At 42.3% G+C, this 10,795-nt stretch overlaps 1 protein-coding gene across 1 annotated transcript; it reads left to right on the top strand.

Annotated features, from left to right (window-relative positions):
• Positions 1 to 483: 483 nt before the first annotated feature.
• Positions 484 to 10,491, top strand: LOC134456788 (protocadherin alpha-C1-like). The gene is made up of 8 exons (XM_063208332.1): positions 484 to 521; positions 1,109 to 1,219; positions 3,861 to 4,049; positions 4,624 to 4,718; positions 5,465 to 5,620; positions 6,044 to 6,110; positions 9,998 to 10,116; positions 10,416 to 10,491. The coding sequence occupies exons 1-8, from the start codon at positions 519 to 521 to the stop codon at positions 10,489 to 10,491; spliced, it is 816 nt and encodes a 271-aa protein (XP_063064402.1). The 5' UTR covers positions 484 to 518.
• The last annotated feature ends 304 nt before the right edge of the window (positions 10,492 to 10,795 follow it).

Genomic DNA, 10,795 nt, shown 5'->3' with positions numbered 1-10,795 from the left:
TTGTCTTCACACTCATCTATGGCTGAAGTTCCTTGAGAATGAGATGGCAACAATGGAGGCCACTCTGTCTCACCGAGTAGTACTTACGGAGTTGTAAAGTAGTAAATTTAGATTTGGTTATCGCCATGGTGGTAGCAACAGGCCTGCAATAGAGGATGATGGGGTCAATCAGGGGAGTCGACAGGGGTGCAAAAGGGTCTGTTGTTCCGGGCCCATGCAAAGGTGGGGCCCAGAATTAGTTCCTCATTACATTGTATGTATTGATGGGAGGGCTCTTTCTTACGATTTTGTACCAGGCCCGGCCAAAGCTGTCAGTGGCCCTGGGATCAATATATTGCAATCTAAATGTCTCATGATCAATAGATAGATAGAGTGATGCCAAACAGTTTAGCCAGTAGTACTTGTTGTATTATTGCCTTCTGTTTGATTACCTTATCAGTCTAATGCTTCCATCTCCATGATCTTTGCCAACAATGCAGGCCGCTCAGCAAAACGACAATCTGAAGACAGCAGACAGCATGGTAAACCAATCTATTTGGACATTTTATTATTTCAATTTAGAATAAATATGTGCAGCAGATATGGATACAAAGTTGTTTAAAGGGACACTGTGTGAGATTTTTAGTTGTTTATTTCCATAAATGATGCTGCCCATTCACTAATGTGACCTTTTTCATGAATACTTACCACCTGCATCAAATACGAAGTATTCATTATGACTGGAAAAATTGCACTTTTCATGCATGAAAAGGGGGATCTTCTCCATGGTCCGCCATTTTGAATTTCCAAAAATAACCATTTTTAGCTGCAAAAATGACTCTACTCGGACCATACTAGAAAATATTTGTTTATTACTCAGTAAACCTCCATGTAAATATCAAATTTGGCAATAGGCAGCCCAGTTTCAATGAGCAGCATAGTTGCAGTACCTTTTTTGACCATTTCCTGCACAGTGTCCCTTTAATCTATTGTACGCATTACTGGCTTTTTGTGTTTGTTTGTTCTTTTTGCTTCTTATTTGTGCTCTTTGTTTACCTGTCGGACTGTCTTTCTTTCTTTCTTTCTTCATCCGCCCCCCCCCCCCCCCCCCCCCCCCCCTTCCCTTTAGATCCTGGTCGATATTGACGATGTACCTGAAGCTCCAGTCTTTTCCAGTGCCCTGTATTCATCCCAGATCTACAGTATTTCCCCTTACAAGTTCCCCGTAGTTGCGGTCAAGGTACTGTAATAACATTTAATCACTAATAGAAATATGCTAACAAATAATAATTTTTTTTTTTTACTTTTAACAGTTACAGCAGTAACATGTGGCTCATGTGTGCTTCAAAGATTTACAGTGCTGTTTCATTTAAAACAGTAGATATCAATCAAGATAATAGTGACGCCTTATATTAGGCAACAGTTACAGTATGTGTGGCCAAACCACTGTACTTAGCCATTTCTGACTGCAAAAGGCTGATCGCTTCAGGTCACACAGATCACAAATACTGTTTTCAGGCCGACCAGAACGGGGATGGTGCCCATGCCCACAGTTGTGCTCTGCACTTAAGTGCTTATCTTCGAACCAACCGCGTTCTTAACAGGCTCTGAACTCTTCCACATGTGACTGTGTTATCTCTATGAACCTGCTAATATCCACGTTGTCATCATGTTTTGCAGAGAAATCCAAGTATTTTTCTGTTGGCGTTGCTAACCAACTTTCCAGTTCGTGAACGCTAAGGTCTGTGGCCTGAACACGGCAGCCGGTTAGCGATTAGTTGTGGGAACGGGCACCAGCACGGTTCTCAGTCGGCCTGAATGCGCCATAAGATTGAAGATACCTAGCGATACAACATGGGTAACTCCTGGTGGAACAGTTCATAATCACTCCACTAAATACACAATGTAACCATCAGAACTTTACCACCAACTTCCCAACATTCCATGTTGTTCATTAACAAGCTAAAAGGAAAACTGTCAAACATGCACTTGTAAGTAAGCATTTGCATTTGCAAATATGCATTTGGAAGAACAACAAGACACACAAGACCAAAGAAAAGCATAAGGCCTAGATTCGATTTTTTTGGGGTGAGCTTTTGTGCTTTATTTGAGACGGAATATTGACAGAGGGACAGGAGACGAGTGGGGAGAGAGAGACAGGGAAGGATTGGCAAATGATCCAGACCGGAATCGAACCCAGGTTGCCGGCGTCGTAAGCTAGCGCCCTACCGTTAGGCCACAGTAGGGTCACATAAGAAACCAAACCAATGTGTATAAAAACTCACTTGTTGTGAAGCAACCACAGTTGTCCTTAAGTCTAAAGGCTATTTCGTGGAGGGGAAAGAGGAGTGAATTGCGAGACAACTTTACAACTTACAACTTCCAACTATACAACTTTATTGAGCAATTCAACATTGTGCCTATAAAACAATTATGTTGGCAATGAGACAGTTGTATGAAATCGATTAAATAAAGCGTTTTGCTTTATGCTTGCATCTGAATCATATTGCCTCTGGACACCCATAAGTAATCCTTCAAACATGATTGTAGGCCTATACTGCCGAAGTAAACCAGTTTGCCACGACAAAGTAACCTACTGAATGATGACCCAATTCTAGGATTGGAACTCTTCAGAGGTCAGACTGAGCATGACGATACAGTGATAGTAATACGTATTTGATCCCTTGTTGATTTTGTTGGGTTGCCTATTAATAAATCACATACACAGGCAATCTGTAATTTTAATGATAGGTATGTTCTTCAGAATATAAAAAAATAAAAAAATAAATCCAGAAAATAACTTCAAAGAATGTATATTCATTGATTTATATTTCATTGATCTAAATAAATATGTAATCCCCTACCAAACAGTAAGACTTCAATAATCATGAAAACAGTGAGAAAGCACCCTATTACTGCAGTGTAGGAGCTAGACAATTATCTTAAGGCAGCTAGGACCTCAATCACTAACTATTGGTAAAATTTTACACCACAGAGAATTAAAATATTGCAGTGCACATATGGTACCCTTGCTTAAAAAGGAACTTGTGCTGGTCCATGTTTGCCAATGAACATCAAAGGTGTAGAATACGATCGGGAGGTGCTGTAGTCAGATGAAACCAAACTCAATCTGTTTGGCTTTAACCCAACTTGCTGTGTTTGGAGGGAGAGAAATGCTGCATATGGCTCCAAGAACACCCTCCTCACCATCATGCACGAAGTGGTACCCTTGCGCTTTGAGGTTTTGTGTCTGGCCAAGACACGGGACAAATTCACAGCGCCAAACAAAAGGTTGGAGGGAGATACACAACCATAAAATCCTGAATGCCAACATCCTTCTCTTCACCCTTAGTTAAAGTGGTTCATGGCTGGGTCTCCCAGCATGATAATAATCCACAACATAGTGGCTCAGGAAGAAGCATATTAAGGTCATGAAGTGTGGCCTAGACTGTCTCCAGACATTAAATTGTACACGCGTCACTCCTCCGTGTGACCTTTACACTCTTCACTCTGTAAACTCTTCCATGAAAACATTACACAACACATCCTGCAGGCACTGATTAGCAGGGTCATGTCATCTCAGTTGTAGATACTTTGGCAGTAGTATGCATGACATAATCTCAAGTCTGAACATAATTCAAAATCATTTGGCAAGTATGACCTAGATAGTTACTGTGGTTGCAATGAAAACAACAATATAGTGTATACATGTAACATACTGTATAAGTCTTTGCCTACTGCTTTACATATGGTATAATATTGTGCAGCACAGCCAAGTCCAGACAAAAATCAACAAGCTAGCTAAAGTGTAACCTAAATGTGCAGCAAAAAAAGAACATTGGTTTATGCATTTCATTTTAAATTTCCATCTATTGCTACAGGCCACTGATCCAGATGTGGGTGACACTGAGACTCTGCAGTACTCCCTGGTGGAGCCCAGCACTGCGTTTGCTGTAGAGCCCTCTAGTGGCCAGGTGTATGTAGTGTCTGCTGCAGCTGAGATCAGGGAGGTGACAGTGCGGGTGAAGGTGGAGGACAGATTGGGGCTTCATGCCGTCACCACAGTGGAGGTGAGAGGGAAACAAACTCACTAACTCAGTGCTCAAACTGACAATCAATCAAGATGCACAATATGCAAAAGTAGAGTTTCCTACAGAACATTTGTTATGTTATTTGGTGGTGGGGAGTTGGCCGGTATCAAAGCCAGGCGACTATCATCATTGTAAAGGCAATATCAGGCAGTTTCTTATGAACTTTTATAAACCTCCAAAAATAATTAGGTTATATGTATATGTATAAATGACATAGACAATAACAAATCTTAATCTTTTCAGGGAATTTAGTCAAGGTGGTAGGTGTTTGTCATCAAGGTTAACTGTAAATTGCTGGAGGAAACCCTGAGAATGCATACTCTTATGCTAAAAAATAATGCAGTACACAGACAACACACATTTACGCTAACATAAATTGTTTTTACATATTCATAGACTGTAAAAGCCTTGTTCAATAGACCTGCAAATAATAATAATCAGAATGGAGTAATAATATTGTAGCATAATATAGCAAAACAAGAAAACAATATAATTTGATGATTTTAAACTTGAGATAAGTCATTTTTTACTGTACATGTTGATTCTCTTTTAGATAACAGTGTTGCAGAGTGACAGTAACAACGTGGCCGTTCTGACTCTCAACAAGGCAGCCAAGACCGTAGAGGACAGCATCCCTGAAGTGGAAACGTAAATTACTCTGCAACTGACGTGGCATTAATTATTTTGATTTTTTTCAAATGTCCAAGTATATTGTTCTTTCCTCACTCTTATATCCCTTTCTCTCAGACTTTTTCCAATATCTCCCTCTTTGTCTGTTCCCCGTTTTTTAGCCATATTTTTCCCCATTTCACTTTTATTTCTTACTGTCCATTGCCTCTTCTCTTTTCCTTTGTGTTCCTTCCAGTTATTCATCTACTTAGTTTTTGTTTGTTCCATCTCGTTAGTTTTTGTCACCTTGTTACCTTTGTTTACCTTTTTGTTGTTTGTCTGTCTGTCTGCTTGTTTGTTGGAAATGACCGAAGGGACAAGTGTTGTTGGAGTTGTTGGAAATGACCAAAGGAACAATTGGTTAAATTTTGGTGGTGATTCGGATCACGATACAGATCCAGGATTTGTTAAAAGATTCTTCACCATTGCGAGCCTAGAAATCTAGACGCCCCCTAGTGACCGCAAATTGAATTGCGGAATGAATTGTAACATTCCAGTTTCTAACTCCACAACAAAAAGAAGGCAGAAAGACTTCATATAAAAACAAGGTGTAACATAGTCAAATGTTCTATCAAACAGATTCCTTGGCGGAGGTCAGCACTCTCTGAGTGCATTTCTAGTTTGTTCTGTTTTACCCACTCATTGTCACTATTCCCCACACAAACACAAATTCTCTCTCTCTCTCTCTCTTTCTCTCTCTCTCTCTCTCTCTCTCTCTCTCTCAGGGCATTGGGAAGGGCACTGAGTTGGACCATAAAGGTTCTGAGTGTCACCAGTAACACTTCCCTCTTCAGGAGAGAAGCAGCCTCCACAACACTCGTCAACTTCCTCGCAATGCAACCCGGCAGCACACAACCCATCTCAAATGAGCAGATTATCCAGTAAGGCTGGCGTGTGTGTGTGTGTTATTTGACAACATTTGTGGCAGAAAATTTGGTAAGGTATTTTGTGTCGGGAAGGCATAGTGAATTGTTAGTTTTTTGCTAGTCTTTACTGACAATACGGTTTAGCATTCTTTTTTTATTCCCTCATTCATGTTACTTAATTTGTGTACTGTGTTTGTGTGTGTGTGTGTGTGTGTGTGTGTGTGTGTGTGTGTGTGTGTGTGTGTGTGTGTGTGTGTGTGTGTGTGTGTGTGTGTGTGCGTGTGCGCGCGCATCCATCTGTGTGTGTATTGTGTTTCTCTTTATGTGCCTGCACTTATGCTACTATACTTTGTGTTCTCTGCTCTGTGTGTGTACATGTATGCACTAATACGTGTGTGTGTTCGTGTCTGTGTCCTGTTGTTATTATTCCTAATACAGGCGTCTGGAGACTGAGGGTGAACGTGTGAATCAGGAACTGAGTGCAGTGTTTGGTCCTGGGCTGGAGGTGAGTGTAGGAGAGCGAGAGAGAGAGAATTTTTTTTTTTTGCAGTTTTTGAACCTGGGCTAGAGGTGGATGTAGGAGGGTGAGGGTTTGGTTTGAGGGTCACTAATTTGACACTGAAATTTGGCATTTTTCTTGCGTGTTTCGCTGTTCTTGATAAAAGGAAAACGGCAGAATCATTGTTTTACTAACAGTTTAGTGTTAGGGGTGGTTTTGGTTGGGGCACTGCTTAGTATTTTCGCAACAGAAATTCGCCATGGCTGCAGGAATACTACTTGCCTTGACAAAACTGCTTTTTGCAGCACTGTAGAGCAGGAGTTAACGTGCAAAGTCGTTGCACCAACACACAGAATGCACTGGCGTGAAATAACATACGTTTTCATGATGTCGATCAAACCAATTTTCCATCTCTCTCTTGAGTTAAATAAATGATTTTCACCTCTCTCCCGTTAATTCAGCTGCTGCCTGTGTCTAGCGGCGCAACTTTTTAGCATGTTCCATCGCAACAGCTGAATCCGGACACGAACACTTAGCCAAAGGCGAGATAGCACCAGATTTAAACATTGAGTAAAATTACCGGCATCTTCACATTTAAACGCCATGTCTTCTGAACTTGAAATGTCCAATGATATTAACGACAAATAAAACAAGGTGATTTCCAAGGATGATTTAAACAAGGATTATATTCTCAAGCCGGCGTAACAATCAACGAATGCAGGAAATCTGTAGTCCGGCAATTATATGAAACAATAGAACTGTAGTTTCTGTACACTTCCGTAATTTTCGGCAAAACAATAAGAAGGGAAGTAAACAGAAATTACAGTTCCGTTGTGAAACATGCTAATGTAGTGGGCGAGACCGTTACAGGAGGTAGTTCGACTACGCCACCCCCGGGGGTGGAGCCCCCGGAGGAAATGAATTAGGGGTAGTTACAGATACCCCGGACCAACACACAATGTACCCGCACAATAGATTACCAGGCAAACACAGGTTTGTGCACAATGGAGGCAGAGACAGTGGTGACAATTAATAATTCAAATCTTTATTATTCTTTTCATTATAAAAATATGTTTGTCACTCTCTGTAATAAAATATAAAAAGGTACTCACAATTCACAAAGTGCAGTGGGGTGGGTGTGCTGTCGCAATCACCCGCAGATAGATAAACACTTGTCCCAAAGTATGTTCACGTTCACAGTAAAGTGCGGAGGGGTGGGTGTGCTGCCACCACACCCGCGGATCTATAAACACCTGCCCCAAAGTATGTTCACGTTAACAGTAAAGTGCAGGGGTGGGTGTGCTGCCACCACACCCGCGGATCGGTAAACACCTGCCCCAAAGTATGTTCACTAATTCACAATAGACAACACACCTGGTAGGCCTAAGGCCTTAGAACCCACACTCAGGTTGTCAGACTTTGCCACTAGGGGCTGGCACGGCTAACACAATAGGGCGAATGGCACACCTCAGGATTAACAAAAGAAAAAGTAAAGAAATAGTTCACAACAAAAAGAAATAGTTCACGGCAAACAGAAACAACAAGAAATCACAGCAAACCATGCAAAATAAATCAAAATCCAGTAAACACATGCAGTTAAATAAGAAATTAGATAATTGAATGAAATAATGAAAAAAAAGGAAATTAGGCACAGCAAACGAAAGAAAACGAAAATCAAAACATGAGGTAAACCAACCCCAGAGGCTCAGCTCAGTGCAGTCCCCTAGGTATCCCCACACTCACTCGTCACTACCTACACACACACTCACACGCACCAACGTACGCACACGCACACGCACACACACTGTGGAAGGGCTCACACACCAGCTCACACCGAGCCGAGCGCCCACACACACACACACACACACACACACACACACACACACGAATGTCCAATTTCCCGAGGCCGGAGCAGCAGCCGAGATACGGGTTCCCGGCGTCCAGAGGCACCACACAACCGGGGCTAAAAGTCGCCGCTCGTGCACCTAAACGCGTGGTGTGTCTGACCACGGCCACACGGATACAACCTGCGAGGGAGGAGGAGAGCGTTAGCCAAGCTAGCAGGACACCCACTATCACACGATTCTGCTGCCGAGAGGTTACCTTACCCGGAGATGAGGGTGCACCGATGCGCAATTCTCACAGTCGGAGTGCCAATACAGAGGTACACGGCCGAGGCGCCGGTAGCGACCACACGCTGAAACCATAATAATGGCCGTCGTTAGCAACCATGGTAAGAAAACAAACAGTCAGAGCTGGGTAAAGGCACAAGCTAACCCACTATAATACATACCGGCGTGCAGGAGACGGGAAAAGCGCAAGGTAACCGTTGGTATTGTCCACCGAAGTCCTTGCCAGTGGAGAAGCAAGAGATCACTCTAGCCAAGTAAGAGACGCCAAGTTGGAATCACAACCTATAGAACAGCAGACGCGAAGTTAGCCACTAGCCGCTGGCTAGCACATAAACAGCGACAAGAGATGGTCCACATACTCACGAGGACAAGAAATGGTCCACATCTCCTAGATCTGAACTGGACACCGCACTCCTCTCGACGACGAGGGGAGAAGCAACCACAGCATTCGCCGGTGGCGATGAAACGCGCAAAGGGGGACTTTGCAGGCTTACCGAATGCTAGCCACTGGCAGTATTTATGAAGAGACTTCCCATAAGCCTCTACGAGCGGCGTGGTGACGTGTGCCGCAGCGTCAGACTTTCCCTTAAAGGAGCAGCGCTCCACTACACTAACAAGCTGCGACGCCAGACACAGTGAGCGGCTGGATTAACAGGAGAGCGGTAAAAATTCATTTATTTTAACTCAAGAGAAATTGGGCTTATTTCCAGAAATGGGACAGTATCGCTTTAATGCTAAAGTCATGCTAAAGTAAGAATAGAGGTAGAACATAACAGTAGATGGCAGTGTATGCTCTACCTCTATGGCTTTTCCTCTCACAATGTGTTCCGAGCCCCGCCCCCGTTCCCCCATACCACCCCCCCATTTGCCCAATTGGCCCACTACTATGCGTATAATGTAAAGCAGTGATTCCAGCGGCCCCCTGGGTCTTTGAAAAGTATCCTCAAATTTACTCACATGGGGTTTAGATATTCACATCTTATTTAGTTATCTTGTGTCTTTCTTGTGTGCTTCCAGAAACCTGAGTACACTTCCTTATTTGGTGTTTTGATGCAGTAAGGTGTAATTAGGCAGGATTTATGTGTAAACATTGTGTCATTTCAATCGCGCAACTAATTTTCTAACGCAAATTAATTAGCGAGAGTTACCCGCGAGGTACATTATTACTCTTTCTATCTGCCGTCGTGATATGGTGTGTTTTCATGCTTATGGTGTTGATGTATGTGTGAAATGGATATTTCTTATCATTTTTAGTCGATTGTGAGAGGAAACTTGCTACAGTTGGCTATTTCCTCCTAACTATTAATAGAGCATTTAGTATTTAGCTAATGCATATTTCGCTGAGCTGTGAATGCTAGCTTGTTTCATGCAAATTTCATATTCAATATTTAGGAGGCCCCTCAGTGGCCACAACTTTCTGAAAATAGGCCCTAACTTATTATTTATCATAACAACATAATATAATGTAATATAATATAATATCATAGCATAACAACATAACATAACATAACATAACATAACATAACATAACATAACATAACATAACATAATACAAATATAAGTCATATAATGTAATGTAATGTAATTATATTACTATTATATTGGGCTATATGGTTTGGTGGGCCCCAGAATTTTTTCACATTTCAAAGTCTTGGTGTTCTGAAGTTTGAGAGCGGCTGATGTAAAGTAATGAAATGTAATGTAATGCTTGTTATAATGATGCCTTTTCTCACACAATTTCTCCTTCTACTGCATGTGTAGGTGGGTGTAGGGGAAGGGCCTACAGGGGGAAACCTGAGCGCAGACAGCCAGCCCACCATCATCACACTGGGGGTGTTGCTGGGCATATTCATAGTTTTGCTGCCCATCACTGCTGTGGTGTAAGTATTTTACACTAACACACACAGTACACACGTCTCTCTCTCTCACACACACACACACACGCCGCCCCCCCCCACACACACACACACTGACATACAGACAGACAGACAGACAGACAGACAGACAGACACAGACAGACACATACACACACATACACACACATACACACACATACACACACACACACACACACACACACACTTTGACTTCACAGCAACACAGCAAACATTAAAACCAATGTGTTGATGGAGGTGATAATGTATTAGAGAATTTTTTTCTCTCTCTCCTCTCTTCACAGAACAAACAAGCTGGCCAAAAGACGACAAGGTGTCAGCCTGTTTTCGGACGATCAGGACGCAGTGACTCAACTGTAGTGAGGGATGAGAAAGACAAACCAGAGCCAGAGCTAATATGTCAGTGGAGGTGATGAAATGTAGCGGGGCCAAATATACAGTATGTGACTGGATTTCAAACACAGCGATACATTTCTCTGAGAGCGAAACTGAGAAAATTGCTTCTGTTGTCTGATTGCCACCGACGCATGTTGCTGCTGCCATTAATGCCTTTGATGCCTAAAGCACTTGCAAAACAGGCTGCTGAATGCCCAAGACCTTTTTAAAAAAAAGATGTCCTCAGCTTATAAAAACCGAAATATCCCAGCCTATGAAGTACATAAAA

This window comes from Engraulis encrasicolus, chromosome 1, assembly GCF_034702125.1.
Source record: "Engraulis encrasicolus isolate BLACKSEA-1 chromosome 1, IST_EnEncr_1.0, whole genome shotgun sequence".
Classification (NCBI taxonomy): Eukaryota; Metazoa; Chordata; class Actinopteri; order Clupeiformes; family Engraulidae; genus Engraulis; species Engraulis encrasicolus.
The sequence above is the reverse complement of the archived record's forward strand: the minus strand, read 5'-3'. Positions and strand labels throughout refer to the sequence as shown.